Consider the following 18,124-nt stretch of genomic DNA (forward strand, 5'->3'; position numbering starts at 1 on the left):
CAAATTTCTCTTCTTCAGAAATGCTTTCCTTGCCATTGCTAGTCTACATTTTATATCCTCTCTACTTCAACCATCATCAGTTATTTTGCTCCCCAAATAGCAAAACTCCTTTACTACTTTAAGTGTCTCATTTCCTAATCTAATTCCCTCAGCGTCACCCGACTTAATTCGACTACAGTCCATTATCCTCGTTTTGCTTTTGTTGATGTTCATCTTGTATCCTCCTTTCAAGACACTGTCCATTCCATTCAACTGCTCTTCCAAGTCCTTTGCTGTCTCTGACAGAATTACAATGTCATCGGCAAACCTCAAAGTTTTTATTTCTTCTCCATGGGTTTTAATACCTACTCCGAATTTTTCTTTTGTTTCCTTTACTGCTTACTCAATATACAGATTGAATAACATTGGGGAGAGGCTACAACCCCGTCTCACTCCCTTCCCAACCACTGCTTCCCTTTCATGTCCCTCGACTCTTATAACTGCCACCTGGTTTCTGTACAAATTGTAAATAGCCTTTCACTCCCTGTATTTTACCCCTGCCACCTTCAGAATTTGAAAGAGAGTATTCCAGTCACCATTGTCAAAAGCTTTCTCTAAGTCTATAAATGCTAGAAAAGTAGGTTTGTCTTTTCTTAATCTTTCTTCTAAGATAAGTCGTAAGGTCAGTATTGCCTCACATGTTCCAACATTTCTACGGAATCCAAACTGATCTTCCCCGAGGTCGGCTTCTACCAGTGTTTCCATTCGTCTGTAAAGAATTCGTGTTAGTATTTTGCAGCTGTGACTTATTAAACTGATAGTTCGGTAATTTTCACATCTGTCAACACCTGCTTTCTTTGGCATTGGAATTATTATATTCTTCTTGAAGTCTGAGGGTATTTCGCCTGTATCATACATCTTGCTCACCAGATGGTAGAGTTTTGTCAGGACTGGCTCTCCCAAGGCCGTCAGTAGTTCTAATGGAATGTTGTCTACTTCCGGGGCCTTGTTTCGTCTTACGTCTTTCAGAGCTCTATCAAACTCATCACGCAGTATCGTATCTCCCATTTCTTCTTCATCTACATCCTTTTCCATTTCTATAATATTGTCCTCAAGTACATCGCCCTTATATAGACCCTCGAAATACTCCTTCCACCTTTCTGCTTTCCCTTCTTTGCTTAGAACTGGGTTTCCATATGAGCTCTTGATATTCATACTAGTGGCTCTCTTTTCTCCAAAGGTCTCTTTAATTTTCCTGTAGGCAGTATCTATTTTGCCCCTAGTGAGATAAGCCTCTACATCCTTACATTAGTCCTCTAGCCATCCCTGCTTAGCCATTTTGCACTTCCTGTTGATCTCATTTTTGAGTCGTTTGTATTTCTTTTTGCCTGCTTCATTTACTGCATTTTTATGTTTTCTCCTTTCATCAATTAAATTCAATATTCTTCTGTTACCCAAGGATTTCTAGTAGCCCTCATCTTTTTACCTACTTGATCCTCTGCTGCCTTCACTACTTCATCACTCAGAGCTACCCATTCTTCTTCTACTGTACTTCATTCCCCCACTGCTGTTAATTGTTCCCTTACGCTCTCCCTGAAACTCTGTGCAACCTCTGGTTCTGTCAGTTTAGCCAGGTCCCATCTCCTTAAATTCCAACATTTTTGCAGTTTCTTCAATTTTAGTCTGCAGTTCATAACCAATAGATTGTGGTCAGAGTCCACATCTGCCCCTGGAAATGTCTTACAATTTAAAACCTGGTTCCTAAATCTCTGTCTTACCATTATATAATCTATCTGATACCTACTAGTATCTCCAGGATTCTTCCATGTATCCAACCTTCTTTCATGATTCTTGAACCAAGTGTTAGCTATGATTAAGTTATGCTCTGTGCAAAACTCTACCAGGCGGCTTCCTCTTTCATTTCTTAACCCCAATCCGTATTCACCTACTACGTTTCCTTCTCTCCCCTTTTCTACTCTCGAATTCCAGTCACCCATGACTATTAAATTTTCATCTCCCTTTACTACCTGAATAATTTCTTTTATCTCATCATACATTTCATCAATTTCTTCATCCTGTGCAGAGCTAGTTGGCATACACTCCTGGAAATGGAAAAAAGAACACATTGACACCGGTGTGTCAGACCCACCATACTTGCTCCGGGCACTCCGAGAGGGCTGTACAAGCAATGTTCACACGCACGGCACAGCGGACACACCAGGAACCGCGGTGTTGGCCGTCGAATGGCGCTAGCTGCGCAGCATTTGTGCACCGCCGCCGTCAGTGTCAGCCAGTTTGCCGTGGCATACGGGGCTCCATCGCAGTCTTTAACACTGGTAGCATGCCGCGACAGCATGGACGTGAACCGTATGTGCAGTTGACGGACTTTGAGCGAGGGCGTATAGTGGGCATGCGGGAGGCCGGGTGGACGTACCGCCGAATTGCTCAACACGTGGGGCGTGAGGTCTCCACAGTACATCGATGTTGTCGCCAATGGTCGGCGGAAGGTGCACGTGCCCGTCGACCTGGGACCGGACCTCAGCGACGCACGGATGCACGCCAAGACCGTAGGATCCTACGTAGTGCCGTAGGGGACCGCACCGCCACTTCCCAGCAAATTAGGGACACTGTTGCTCCTGGGGTATCGGCGAGGACAATTCGCAACCGTCTCCATGAAGCTGGGCTACGGTCCCGCACACCGTTAGGCCGTCTTCCGCTCACGCCCCAACATCGTGCAGCCCGCCTCCAGTGGTGTCGCGACAGGCGTGAATGGAGGGACGAATGGAGACGTGTCGTCTTCAGCGATGAGAGTCGCTTCTGCCTTGGTGCCAATGATGGTAGTATGCGTGTTTGGCACCGTGCAGGTGAGCGCCACAATCAGGACTGCATACGACCGAGGCACATAGGGCCAACACCCGGCATCATGGTGTGGGGAGCGATCTCCTACACTGGCCGTACACCACTGGTGATCGTCGAGGGGACACTGAATAGTGCACGGTACATCCAAACCGTCATCGAACCCATCGTTCTACCATTCCAAGACCGGCAAGGGAACTTGCTGTTCCAACAGGACAATGCACGTCCGCATGTATCCTGTGCCACCCAACGTGCTCTAGAAGGTGTAAGTCAACTACCCTGGCCAGCAAGATCTCCGGATCTGTCCCCCATTGAGCATGTTTGGGACTGGATGAAGCGTCGTCTCACGCGGTCTGCACGTCCAGCACGAACGCTGGTCCAACTGAGGCGCCAGGTGGAAATGGCATGGCAAGCCGTTCCACAGGACTACATCCAGCATCTCTACGATCGTCTCCATGGGAGAATAGCAGCCTGCATTGCTGCGAAAGGTGGATATACACTGTACTAGTGTATGCTCTGTTGCCTGTGTCTATGTGCCTGTGGTTCTGTCAGTGTGATCATGTGATGTATCTGACCCCAGGAATGTGTCAATAAAGTTTCCCCTTCCTCGGACAATGAATTCACGGTGTTCTTATTTCAATTTCCAGGAGTGTATAAACTTGTACTACTGTAGTAGGCATGGGCTTCGTGTCTATCTTAGCCACAATAATGCGTTCACTATGCTGTTTGTAGTAGCTTACCCGCACTCCTATCTTTTTAAACATTATTAAACCTACTCTTGCATTACCCCTATTTGATTTTGTATTTATAACCCTGTATTCATCTGACCAAAAGTCTTGTTCCTCCTGCCACCGAACTTCACTAATTCCCACTATATCTAACTTTAACCTATCCATTTCCCTTTTTAAATTTTCTAACCTACCTGCCCGATTAAGGGATCTGACATTCCACGCTCCGATCCGTAGAACGCCAGTTTTCTTTCTCCTGATAACGATGTCCTCTTGAGTAGTCCCCGCCCGGAGATCCGAATGGGGGACTATTTTACCTTCAGAATATTTTACCCAAGAGGACGCCATCATCATTTAACCATACAGTAAAGCTGCATGCCCTTGGGAAAAATTACGGCTGTAGTTTCCCCTTGCTTTCAGCCGTTCGCAGTGCCAGCACAGCAAGGCTGTTTTGGTTAGTGTTACAAGGCCAGATCAGTCAATCATCCAGGCTGTTGCCCCTGTAGCTACTGAAAAGGCTGCTGCCCCTCTTCAGGAGCCACATGTTTGTTTGGCGTCTCAACAGATACCCCTCCATTGTGGTTGCACCTATGGTAGGGCCATTGGTATTGCTGAGGCACGCAAGCCTCCCCGCCAATGGCAAGGTCCGTGGTTCATGGAGTATAAAAAAAGTAAAATTGTGTTAAAAAAAAACAAACACACAACTTGAGTTCCGGACACAAAGTTTTATACATTTTCCAAACACAAGTTTTTTTTCCAGCTGTCACATATGTCAAGTCGGTTCATTTATTCAGGCAAAGGCCAATGTATTGTAAAACATTTTCACTTCCCATATCTGTGAAGCTCTTTGACTATATGTTTTATAGCCAACTGGTCCAGTATAGTTACTCCACATTTAATTTTAATCTAAAATTCTGGAATACTTTTCGAGTTTTTCCCAATTTCTATACTTGAATGAAGCATACTGAGAATGGGAACATTATTTCGTTCTTTCTCTTGATAAATAAACCAGGTTTTATGTCCATGCTTCATCACAGTAGTATCAAACAGTGGTGCTTAGAACATTCTTTCTGATGATCGCTGTCCGCTGAACTCATTTGGCTTGATATGTTTACTCTTCAGTATAGTGGCCTTTTGCAAATATGTGAAGAGATATCTATAATCACAATTCCTTCCCATTCAAAGGAATGGTGCCTCAAGTTTCGTGCTAAAGTATTTGGAAATGTTATGATTCTCTGGTTGATGTCCATTCTTTCTGTCTCATGGAAATAAGTTGAACATCTGTTTGGTGTCTGCATCCAGTGATAACCAAACTTTGATGGCAAATTTATCTCCCATGTACGGTATTAATCTACATGTGTCTTAAGACCCATCATCAATTGTGATGTTTTGTCCAGAGCTGTAAAGCGAGAAACAATTTTTAAATGACTCCAGACTTCGATATCACTTACCACTTGATATCAGTGTCAATTCCCTTGGTGCAAAAAAAGCCACAAACTCACAAAGCTGCAACATTTTGTCAACTTCAGAAATAGAAACACACCAGTTACTATTTTGAAGTCGTTTTTGAGCTTTCATCTCGGTGCACAGTTTTATGTTTCACTGTTTTACCATTTGCATACAGGCACTAAGAAGTAGTTTGTAGTGCTGTGAACTTTGATGTTTCTCTTAGCAAGTGGCCTTGGTCCTGCTGTCTGTCAGAAAACTTTTTGCTTTTGTAGTTTTTCAGCTGCATTTGTGATCTAAAATCTCTCAATCTCTTTTCTGAATTCCAGCTGTAAAAAAAGTGAAGTGATGACACTTCTTTCTTCCTCCCTGTCTTCTTCTGTTGTATCAAATGTCATTCTGTGCCGAAAGATATGCTGATTTCAGTGGAGGAGTCTGTCTTGCTGCTATAAGAGTCATTGGTATAGTTTTTCTTGATTCAGCACTATCATGCTATAGAATCATTGCTAGTAGTTTGTACTTATCTTTCAATTTCACTACAATCAGGCTCTTGCTCTGAAATTGGCTGTAGATGTTCTAAATATTTTGGTGCTTCGTTGTCTAACAACTTAGGAGCCATTTTCAAAATCTGTTTCAAAACTTATGCACCACCAAGCACTTTACTTATAGCGAGATGTAATAATTAGCACAGAAGCTTCAGTGTGCATCACTACACCGTGTCAGTCACTTCCAACACAACTCATCATTTTCAGCATTCTCAGATGGCTTAGGCGCATAAATAAGCATTACATGGTCAGAAGGACTGCTGCCATGATTATAGGTGTATGGTGAGAAATAAAAGCAGGGAGTATTAATATATGTCTGTAATTTTTACAGTGAAATCTCTTTTGGAAAGAAACCAGTCACAAAATAGTTGGTTTTATGAAAAAATGTACTGTCGTTAGAGGCAGGCGAAAGTTTAGAATGGTCAGTCAAATCACTTCATGCTTTCTAGAGTTAGTCGTAACCTATTACTTAATACATCTTGTTCAGTGGAATGCCACCATGGAGGTGATACTAATGAGGAATTAACTATTGATCATGGCTCTTGGAAGACGAGATGTGGCTGGAGAGTTAAGAGGGGTCCTCAGGTCTTAGTCCTCTCTAAAACAACGATGAAGATGAGAAGGCGTAATATACAAACATTAGTCAAAGCAGGAAAACTGGATGAAGTGAAAGATTAGATGAGGAAGAATGAACTAGATATATTAGGTATATGTAAGACAGGCTGGGAGGGAAGTGGAGATTACTACAGTGATGGTTTTACAGTAAATTGTAGTGGTGATGAGAGAAAAGGAAAGCATGAAATGTAAATTGTAACAAGAGGAAAATGGTCAAATAATTTTCACAATACTTACCACGTTGGCAACTGGTTAATGATGGTAAAAATAGTAGTAGTTGTGTGGACTTTGGTAGTAATTCACACACATTTCCCACCAACAGCTCGTGACTTAGAAGAAGTGGAGACTGTGTATGGAGAACATTGAAGAACTGTTAAAACATTAAAAAAAAGATAATGTTGCAATCTGGGTGTTTTTAATGCCATAATATGATCCTATACAGCCAATAATACTGTAGGAAATTTTGGCTTGGGGGAAAATATATGAGAGGTGAAGATTTGGTAGATTTCTCTGCAATCAAAATTATGGTTATTACAAACACTTTATTTGAGTTTGCTCTTAAAAGAAATAAACAATGGAAAATCCTTGATGTACAGGTAATAACAACATTATTATGAAAAGGGTAGATTGCTGCTCACCACACAGAAGAAGCATTGAGTTGCAGAGAGGCACAATGAAAAGGCAACTAATGATTGAAACTTTCAGCCAAAAGGCCTTCCTTGGAAATATGAATTGCACACAAACATTCATACAAACACAAATCACACATACATAGCCACAGTGCCTCCTGCCGTCTTGAAACCTTATTTTTAAACCAATTGGAAATATTTGGAACAAACAGGTACAATAGGTGTGACACCGAAACAGGCGATTGTTATGTTAGGAATTGGAAAACAGGAGTCATGCCATCTGGACAACAAACCTTTGCCATTGACACACATATCGATGTTGAGTCAAGGTGGTGTCATGGACCAGCAAACAATGTGCTGTTGGTGTAAGGCATTTTACAAAAAACAGCGACAGCTATGGGCCATGTAGTGTGTGTTTCATGCTTTTTACTCTCACACACATCATGTCCCAGTCTTGTCGGCACATGCTATCAAAGTGTGAGTACAGAATTTTGAGGAAATGGGTAATACAGTGTTGAAAGGGAGGTGCACACGTCAGAAAGTGTTGCGAGATTGGGAGAAGCCTTCAGCCAAAGTCCCAGGTGTTCTGCACGCAAGCATGTACTGCAGTTGACATATTGCATCACAGTGTACAGCAAATATTACATTGGGAATTGCAATACCATCCAAAAAAGTGAATAAAGATGACCTCTCAAAGAGACTGTGCTTTTGTTGGGAATTGTTGAAAGTTGTGAACGAAAACCTAGGCCAGTGCAACAATCTGATCATGACTGATAAGGCTAATTTTTATATGTCAGGCTGTGTTAACAAGCAAAACCTTAGATACTAGTCATGTGAACACCACTTCACTGTCAGAAAGTGGTAGTGTGGTGTGATATATCATTGTTTGATATCATAGGGCCTTATTTTTTTAAGATGGTCGTGGCAGTGGTGTTACTGTGATACAGAATGTTGTGTTAATGCTTTGAGCTATTTCCTAGTGTGACAGCTTGTTGATATTCCTATAACTGCAAAAACATTTTTCCAGCAAGGGGGTGGGGGGCACATGCCACTCCTTGTGGCGTTCCGTTAATGTTCTGCAGAATGTCTTTCCTGGTCATCTCATTTCCAAGAATGGAGACATTTCCTAGCCTTCAAGACCCACTGCTCTTTCAGCATGACGTCTTCTTCCCTTGGGGTCATTTGAAATCTCATATCTTCTGGTGTGATCCATGATACACCATCCAGGAACTGAGCGATCAAATTTGTCAGGAACTTATTGAATTTGAGTGCCAATCTTGCTAGGTGTAATGTCTGACTTCTGTTGGCTTGAAATGTGGGTCACTTTACCGTATTTACTCGAATCTAAGCCGCACCTGAAAAATGAGACTCGAAATCGAGGAAAAAAAAATTTCCCGAATCTAAGCCGCACCTGAAATCTGAGACTCGAAATTCAAGGGGAGAGAAAAGTTTTAGGCCGCACTTCCAAATCGAAACAAACTTGGTCCGTTGTAATATGAGACACAATTTAGGTTGAATGAATGACGATACAGCTGTAGTAGTTTGGTTCAAGTCGTAAGCTTAGCAGTTAAGCTTTACCAGGTAGCCGTTGTTATGCATCAGGCGCTCCGTCCGTATTTATACGGGTACCCTTCCTTTTTCACGTGCTTCGTCTGGTTTGAATTGATTGCTTATTTTTCTTTGATCTGACAAGTGCAGTTCTCTTTGTTATAGGTGTTTCCGTCACTCAAAGCTGAAAATGCATTACTGTACTGTGTCATGCATTGTTTGTCGCATTCTGAAAATGAGGGTTTACGACCTGTCGCCGCTCGCTGCATGGCTTGCTTTCGTGCACGCTACCGCCGCTTACAAGTAAAAAAAAAACAGAGAGGAATCGTCTCATTAGCAAAACAATGGCATGAGACTGCTATTCGTTGCTACTTACACTGGTGCTTTCCTTGATAATGATCAACAAGAATCAAATAATAGACTGCGTATGATAGAAGATGTTCTGAACGAGAATTTAGCGAAAATTTTTTCCGTTTGAAAATCTTTGCAGACGCCTCTTTAGTACATTACATTGTGCACAGGAATTAGAGTCATCTTAGATTTAAAAATCTAGTCAATTGCCGTGCTTCATTTTTGACTGTATCACTATTAGGCATAAGAACAATACGAATATAAACATGACATGGTATGTATATTCTTCCGCATCTGCTGTTGTCTCACTCTAGTTTCGTAGTTTATTAGGCGGACAGGATTTAAATGAGATAGCAGCAAACACGAAAGAATACATGGCAAAATGTTTATATTCGTATTATTCTTATGGTGAAGAGAATACTGCATGTGATTCACAATCCATAAAAGTTCCTGTTAGCAACCATTTCTTCTCACAGTTAGGAAAAAATTCAGAAAGCAGAGTTGGCCATATTGACAAATATCCCAAACAGTCTTGCCAGTCGGATTTTCGTAGTACATTGAAATGCTGCTACGTTCGAAGAGGAAAAATACGGAATTTGTATTTACTTCGTTGGATAATGTATGAAAATGCAGTGGTCGAAACTCGGGGCGGAGAAAAAAAAGCTTGTCCTCCACCTTTTCTTTTATTTATTTACTGACGCAGAGGTTTTGGTTCCAGTAATTGTCTTTGTGCCTGTGAAGCATGCCTGCGTAGCGCTACATATATACGACGACAGAAGTTAGTTGTGGCGGCACCTACCAACATTTTTCAGAACTTCCGCTTACTTTGCACTCGATTCTAAGCCGCAGGCGGTTTTTTGGACTACAAAAACCAGAAAAAAAGTGCGGCTTAGATTCGAGTAAATACGGTAAACTGCAAACATTGTAAATTAATGTTGTATTTCTTTTATATCGCTGTGATTAAATCGGTATCGTTTGTGGTGGTTTATTCAAAACCACCCATTTCACTGCCACACCTGTTTTGCTGCTCCAGTATGATGTAACTCAGAACAGTGTTTGTCAAAAGTACTGTGTCAGTACTCAGCCCGAGCATTGAATGATGCAGTTGAAGTGGTTTGATTCATTGGTAGTTCAGTTTAATTTCAGTTGTAATGATTTGGACTTCTTCATTTTTACTATGCATATCACCCTTTATTTTTTGTTGAATGGTATTTTGCTATAGCATCGCAATATAATATCTGAGCTGTCATAAGGTGTATTTCAAATTTATATCTTTGTTTGGTAACTCATTTTTTCACCCGTCTGTAGGTATTTGATAATTAGCTTAGTTACTGAAATCAATTGATTTGTTGTCTGTTCCACACTGTAAGCAGTTTTATTGCTCATTGACTGCATCCTTTTACCTCCTTCCAGTATTTCCAGTTTAGTTTCAAACAGAGATACCTTGTGCTTGTGCTTTTCGTTCTCACCTGTTAACTTGCACACCTCTACAATAGTGTTTGCTTTGTTTCCTTTTTTTAATTACTGAGTTTTATACAGGGTTTGTATACAAAGTACCAGGAAAAATAATGGAAAAATAGATTTATTTTGGTTATTACTACAATGCCTCAAAATTCTTCAAAGTTTAGCCCTTGACACACGTTTGCCAGTGGCTTTTCCATGAGTTAAAGACTCCCCGGTACTTAGATTTTGGAAGGTCTTAAAGGATACATGTGCAAGATTATTTAACAGCACTTAGTCTTGTGGTGGAGTCCTTTCCAGGGGTGATTTCATTTTTTGGAATAGGAAACAGTCTGCTAGTGCCAAGTCGGGACTGTAAGGGGTTTGGGGAATTGTCACATGCTCGATGCTATTTATTGTCAGGTAGTTGGTGGACCTAGGAGCAGGCGTGGCTGCGTGCATTGTTATTGTGCAATTTCCAATTTTTGCCTATGACTTGACCCCTTGTCTTCAGTCTTCTTAGCACTTCTAGGTAAAAAGCACCATTCACTGTCTGCCCCTAAGGTACAAATTCATAGTGGACCACCCCCACAGGATCGAAGAAAATGATGAGCATGGCTTTTACTCTGGATTTGCTCATTTGAGTCTTTTTTGGATATTTGAAGCTACAGTGTGTCATTTAGAACTTTGCACTTTGTTTCCGGGTCATATTCAAATATCCAAGTTTCATCTCCAGTGGCAACATTTTCCGAAAAGCTGGAGTCGTCTTCATTGCGCTGCAGAAGATCTTTGTAAGCCGACACTCACCTCTGCTTTTGGTCGCCCATCCAGATCTTCAGGATGAGTTCAGTGCAGGTATTTTGCATTGCCAAATCCTCAGCGTTGTCCTATCAATGCTAATTGCATCCATAACCATGCCTGCACTTAATGGATGGTGTGAATTGAGCAAATTACACACAATTTAAACACTGTCACGTACACCCGCACACGCGCGCGCGCCCACACACACACACACACACACACACACACACACATACACATACATATGCTCGTATTCACTGCTACAGTCAATGCAACTTTAAAAGTAAGACATTATTTACGTTCTATAAAACATCTGGAAATGTCATTTTAAGTACTGTAAGTTGGTAGAATAGATGTTTCTAAGTAAAACAGTGGGAACAAGCCTGGAATATTTACCTTCTGAGCTGTCTTACTACAGTTTCAACAGTAATTTGCTCTGAGAATGCCAACACAAATGACGTTTCACATTTAAAATATTCCTTGTTGTGGAGATGCACATCAATGAATGAAATCCAGAATGAATTTTCACTCTGCAGAAGAGTGTGTGCTGATTTGAAATTTTCTGGCAGATTAAAAGTGTGCGCCAGACTGGGACTTGAACCTGGGACCTTTTCCTTTCACAGACATGTGCTCTGCCTGTAGAACACTTGCCCATGAAAGGCAATGGTCCCAGGTTCGAGTCCCTGCCTGGAACAGAGTTTTAATCTGCCAACAAGTTTCAACGAATGACTGAAATGTTTGGTAAAGATGCTAATGTTCTTATCTAGCTCACAAAAGCAATTACTCATAATGCTGCAGAATTGAAAAATCTTTATCTTTCCACATTTTCTTGAGTTCAAAAATAATATGTACAAAGTTTGTTTAAAAAGTAACAGGAATGTTATTTCATGTGTCGTCATAGTTCGTTTCACACAATTTTTACATTGTCGGGGTGGTAAATGTGTGTGATCTATACAGTGTGAGCCATATTGGATATTTTGGCTGTTGCCAGCTGTCAAAACGTTTTTCATATGTTTTGGTAGCCTTAGTGATTCAGTTTCTATAAAAATAGATCATATAATTTTTATGAAAGTTTGTTTGATAAAAAAAATTGAGTGAAGTTTTAGAACTGTTAAATATTGCTTTTGGCGAGTCTCATCAACTTGTGAAATTGTGGAAAAGTGAAAAAAGTGATTGATTGATTGATTGATTGATTGATTGTGATTTAGCAAAGAAACTGTTGTTGTTGCTGTTGGTGGTGGTGGTGGTGGTGGTGGTGACAGTGACATATCTATTAGTTTGTTCCATGACATTTTTTCAGATGTTTTAGGTATGAAATGTGTGAAAGGAATATTGAAACTTATATTTACTATGTTCCTTGATTTCAGTGGCATTGTGCACCATACATTCTTGCCATAAAGTTGAACAGTCAGTAAGAAGTAGAACTTAAAAAATTAAGTACCATTTGTGTGAAACTATCCATAAAAAAGCCCAAATTTTTGCTGAAACAATTCATGACTTTTGCACCACAATAATGAACCTGCTCATATGTGTTGCTTGTTCATGGATTTTTCACCAAAACAATATTATATTCATGCCCTAGGCTCCATATTTGTAAGACATGCTCCTGTGTAACTTTTCCATCACCAAGAAGTAAAGAAATCTTAAAGGAATATCGTTTTACAAGCATAGGTGAGATTAAAAAAATAATAATTAAAAAAAACATTGAGAGAACTAAAATATCTCTCCAAAAGTGTTTCAGGTATTGGAGAAAGTGTTGATATAAGTGTATAATATCTAATGGGAATTATTTGGTAGTGGATAATGTTAATGTAGAAGAATAAATAAAAATTCTTTCCAAAATACAAAAATCATCATTATTTTTCGAACATAATGAAATCCAGAATGCTGTGTTGTCCCATTGTTGTTAAGTTTTTTTATTCTAAAAACTTGTATCACTACAGTTCAAATAATAGTTTTTATAAGAAGAGTTGCATTAGTAACTGCTTCTCGCAGTTCGGTATTCCCTGCTATCGCTTGGGATTCATTTGGAGTACAACAAATTCTCCTTTATACTTTCCATCTTGGCTTGTGGTAGCAATTTAAAATTTTGCATACCTTGCACATTTTATGTTTACAAAACTGTTCATAGTGCGCACTTGTGGTAGGGTAATCAAAGACAATTTGCACATTGAAATAGTTTAAATTATAGCAATTATATTTCACTAATCTAAAAATGTAAATAACGTTTAAATTCGTGCATGGTCCAACATAGATTCAACAGAAAGACAGGCTTGAATTACTACATGCCTTCAGAATTCATGGACTTCACAAGGTTGCCATTCACTCAGACAGGACTAGTCTTCTTAAATGTATTGCCATTTCCCCAGGCTCATCAACTTAAGTATTGACGAAATATTTCTCTTCATTTTAAACACTACATTGTGGTACACAAAAATTGCGGGTGGGGGCATTAAAATGCTAGAGATAGGTTAAAATGATACAATAAACAGCCCTAATGTAGTCTGTTTAGCTGATGCCACTATCTAGTATTGCCCCAGCTCGGAAATATCGTAGATCCGGAGCTGATGCACAGAGCACTTTATGCTGTAGTGAGGAGGTGGGTGAACTCCACGTGACCCATGTTTACATTTAGTGATTTTGCTGTTTCCTCTTCGTTTACTGCTCTCACTTCAAATAAGGACAAAACAGATTTCTGTGACTGGAAGCTATCAAGTGAATTAAATGATTAAATACATTCACATAATTACGGAAAACTGAAATATGTCATTAGTTTCAGATTTTATTTTAGTTCCTACTTTCTGACGGTCAAGAACAATGAAGTTATTTTTGTCGGTTTGCTAAAGAAATTTGGCTTTTAGTGATCTTGTCCAGTGAGGCAGTCAATTTATTTGAAATGAAGTGTTTAATTCCACACTACTGCTAGTTTCGAGTGTTTGCTGCATTTCAAGTGCACTTTTTCATTTTCTAGCACATATGGCATTATGCCATATTAAAGTACCAAACATGACATAATACAGTATTAGTACTCGAAGCAAAATTTACATCCCAAAAACCACAATGAAAACCTTAATATCAGGTAGAGGCCTATTTGTTTGGGGATTTGTACATATGAATGTGTACTTTAACCAGAATTATGCATATTAGTATGGTTCATGAAATTTTAATGATCTTGGAATGTCCTCTGATATCTTGTTTCCTTTATGACCTTTTCAGTGTACATGTTGCTGCACATGAAAGATCTTTCCAAAACTTATTTTTTGTTCCTGTACCTGAATGGACTTGATCACTGACAAGAGTATTAAGGTGGTTGGTGAAAATATTCAGAAAAGGAACTGTCAGGGATGGGTTACAGCAGAAATATTTTCTGGCTGCGCACAGAATCTGTTAAAATAATTTTTCATGGTGATATTAAATAAGTTTAGTCATTAACTTAAAGCTTGGTTTGAACAATTGAATTGATTTCTAGGAGGTGGTATGCCATCACTTTTCTCTGAATTGCATTACAGTTTTATTTTCTTGTAGATAAAGGAGATAATCTCAGGACTTACACCCTTTCTCCAACACTTACCCATAAAGTCACGAATTTACACTTATGACTGTCTAGATGTGTTTGGCTTTCTCTTAGATTACTGGCTTCAGTGTGACACCTCAAGCACAATTGTAATGTTTAATATGGAATATTATACATCATCTTTCTAGTCATTTTGCTATATATGTTGTACTAAAAAAACCATTGATACGTCACATTTTAATTGTTCAGACATAGTTACACAGATGATGTGACTTACCGAATGAAAGTGCTGGCAGGTCGATAGACACACAAACAAACACAAACAGACACATGAAATTCAAGCTTTCGCAACAAACTGTTGCCTCACGTTGACAAATGTCTGCTTGTGTCTGTGTATGTGCGGATGGATATGTATGTGTGTGCGAGTGTATACCCCTTCTTTCCCCCTAAGGTAAGTCTTTCTGCTCCCGGGATTGGAATGACTCCCTTACCCTCTCCCTTAAAACCCACATCCTTTCATCTTTCCCTCTCCTTCCCTCTTTCCTGATGAGGCAACAGTTTGTTGCGAAAGCTTGAATTTCATGTGTATGTTTGTGTTTCTATTGAACAGTGTGTGCACCTGTCAATTAGCAATATTGATTTTCTGCATAGAAAAGGAATAACTCCATATGTTTCATATATTTTGCATTTAACAGTATTTCATTCTTCAGGTTGCACTGGCATGTGAATTGCGTAAACCCCTGTTACTGCATGAAAGGGATGCTCATAAAGATTTAATCAAAATATTGGAAAAGTATAAGGAAAACCTGCCTTCTGTTGTTATACACTGTTTTTCTGGAACTTTCGAAGAAGCAGAAAGCTATATCAAAATGGGAATATACCTGGGAATAACAGGTAATGTAACCTTGCTTTTTTCCACAAAAATATTGAAAGAGATTTTTGTTTTCATTGCAGTAAAAACTGTTCACTGTGTTGCCTCATGATAGAAATATCATTACTTCCTCATTTTGTATTTTATTGAGTTGATAATCAGTAAAAATTGCTTTTTGAATTTTTGGAACTGAAGCTATTTATTCAAGAAAGACGGTCTTTCACTGTTTGTTGAACAAATGACTACAGGATTTAGGAAAGTTTGTGACTGAACCAAATTATTCAGAATTTTGGTAATGAGATTGTCAGAGTAGTAGACATTATGACATGCAACCAGTGTACTAGTTTGTAAATAGTGACAGTCTCATTAGGGACACATTGACAGATTGAAAACAAAGTTTAACAGGATGGGAGATTAATACTTAGGAGTTAGCTGACATATTGACAAATACACTCTGCAAGGAACTGTGCAGTTCATGGTGGATGGTTCTTTCTACCAATATTATTCACTCACTGTCATTTCATTCATGTATGTTTGTGCAACAATGCTAATCTCTGTCATTTTATTCTCACTATTCATATGCAAGTAGTATAATAAAGGTAGTAGAAATGTAGCATCTTCTGCCTTGAGTACTGGTTCTCTAGCCCATAGCATAGAGCAGTGGTTCTCGACTGCAGGTTAATTACCCCCTAGGTGAGTGAAGAATAAAAAGCATTTGATTAAGAGACAGACCGAGAGAAGGGCAGAGGAAGTGGAGAGAGAGAGAGCACTTGGGGGGGGGGGGGGGGTGATATGGACTAATATAATTGAAATACATACATATGCTGCAATACTGGTACTCAACTAGTATACTAGTATTTAAATAGTGTTCAGCAGATACAGTGTTTAGCTCATGCCACTATGCAACAGCAGCCCCGTCTTACAGAACTAAACGATAAACAGCACTATTTGAAATTTGTGTATAGTTGGCAATGGCTATTGCATACTGAAACTGGCCACTTGGCATGGTTTGTACAGTGGTTTCACCAAATTGTTCTCTCACTTGTCATTATTTTGTCAGTCATTTGTTCGCCAGCTGAACTAACCAAAATAACACAAATTTTTTCGTACTGAATGCATCTCTCATTCTGCAGTGTGTGTGCTGTTTTGAAACTCCCAGTTAGACAGCTCAGTCGTTGAGAGCATTGCTTGCAAAAAGTAAGAGCTACATTCCAATTCCAGTTTGGCACACAGTTTTAATCTGCTGGGAAGTTTTGTTGTTGAGGTCTTCAGACCAAAGTCTGGTTTGATGCAGCTCTCCATGCCACCCTATCCTGCGCAAGCCTCTTCATCTCCGAGTAACTACTGCAACCTACATCCTTCTGAATATGCTTATTGTATTCATCTCTTGGTCTTCCCCTACTCTTTTTAACCCCCACACTTCCCTACAGTACTAAATTGGTGATCTCTTGATGCCTCAGAATGTGTCCTACCAACTGATCCCTTCTTTTAGTCAGATTGTACCACAAGTTTCTGTTCTCCCCAATTCTATTCAGTACCTCCTCATTAGTTACATAATCTACGCATCTAACCTTCAGTGTTCTTCTGTACCACTACATTTCAATAGCTTCTCTTCTCGTCTTGTCTAAAATGTTCGTCATCCATGTTTCACTTCCATATGAGGCTACACCCCATACAAATACTTTCAGAAACGACTTCCTGACACTTAACTCTACACTCGATGTTAACACATTTCTCCTCTTCAGAAATGCTTTTCTTGTCATTGCCAGTCTACATTTTATATCCTCCCTACTTTGACCATCATAAGTTGTTTTGCTTCCCAAATAGCAAAACTCATCTACTACTTTAAGTGTCTCATTTCCTAATGTAATTCCCTAAGCATCATGTGATAATTCGAGTCAGGTTCCAAGAAGTCAATGAAAATGAAAATGACAGCACACTGATCCCAGAAGAAGGAGGCCATCACCTTTCGGCCTGCTGTTCGTGAAAGTCTTGGTTTCTTCTTCTGAGGGGAACCCGGATAACACCACTCCATGGATTGGGTTTTGCTCTCAGGATCGAACAAAAACAACCGTGTTTCAGGGTAATGATGCTGTCAAAACACTGTTTCCACTCTTCAGTAAAGTTCTTAATGAGACCCTCGAACACATTCTTCCTCATCATTTTCATTTCTCTTGTCAATAATATAGGCACCTAGATTTTTCTGTACCCTAGTGACTGTACTACTGATACTACACTACCCAATGACAAACAAGTCATTTCAGCAAGCTGTCGTGTCATCACACATCTGTCATTTTGGATAATTTGATCAATGGTCTCCTCATTTACATCACTCACTGGTGTTGATGGTCTACCGCATCGTGGATAGTCCAGTAAAGAGAAATCACCTACTTTAAACCTCAGCAACCACCGCTGGATAAACAGGGAGCTCCCCTGCGGGTCCGGGGGTTAGAATAGGCCTGAGGTATTCCTGCCTGTCATAAGAGGCGACTAAAAGGAGTCTCACATGTTTCAGCCTTTATGTGGTGGTCCCCTGTAGGGTTTGACCTCCAATTTTCAAAATTTTCCCGAAGAGCGAGCCAATTGTGGAAGGGTGCCTTACATGGTGCATCGCGTCCGTCATGCATTGAGATCTTTAGCCCACTTTCTTGTTGTCGCATTGCAATCCTGCCCATTCTCCATCTCTTGGGCGAGGACACCATCCTGGGTGCATTTTCCACCATTCCTATGCACTGTCACTATCTGTGCTGACGATGACCATGGACTTCTTTGCACCTCATATCAAGCATGGTAGCCAGTCA

General features: G+C 39.9%; 1 protein-coding gene across 1 annotated transcript in view; it reads left to right on the forward strand.

Annotated features, from left to right (window-relative positions):
- The window catches only part of LOC126481338 (3'-5' ssDNA/RNA exonuclease TatD), a 62,366-nt gene that overhangs the window by 16,595 nt on the left and 27,647 nt on the right, over positions 1-18,124 (forward strand). Inside the window, exon 4 of the mRNA XM_050105026.1 lies at positions 15,163-15,346. Coding sequence (XP_049960983.1) covers positions 15,163-15,346 — 184 coding nt within the window. The remainder of the gene's footprint in view (positions 1-15,162; positions 15,347-18,124) is intronic.

This window comes from Schistocerca serialis, chromosome 1 (assembly GCF_023864345.2).
Source record: "Schistocerca serialis cubense isolate TAMUIC-IGC-003099 chromosome 1, iqSchSeri2.2, whole genome shotgun sequence".
Taxonomy (NCBI): Eukaryota; Metazoa; Arthropoda; class Insecta; order Orthoptera; family Acrididae; genus Schistocerca; species Schistocerca serialis.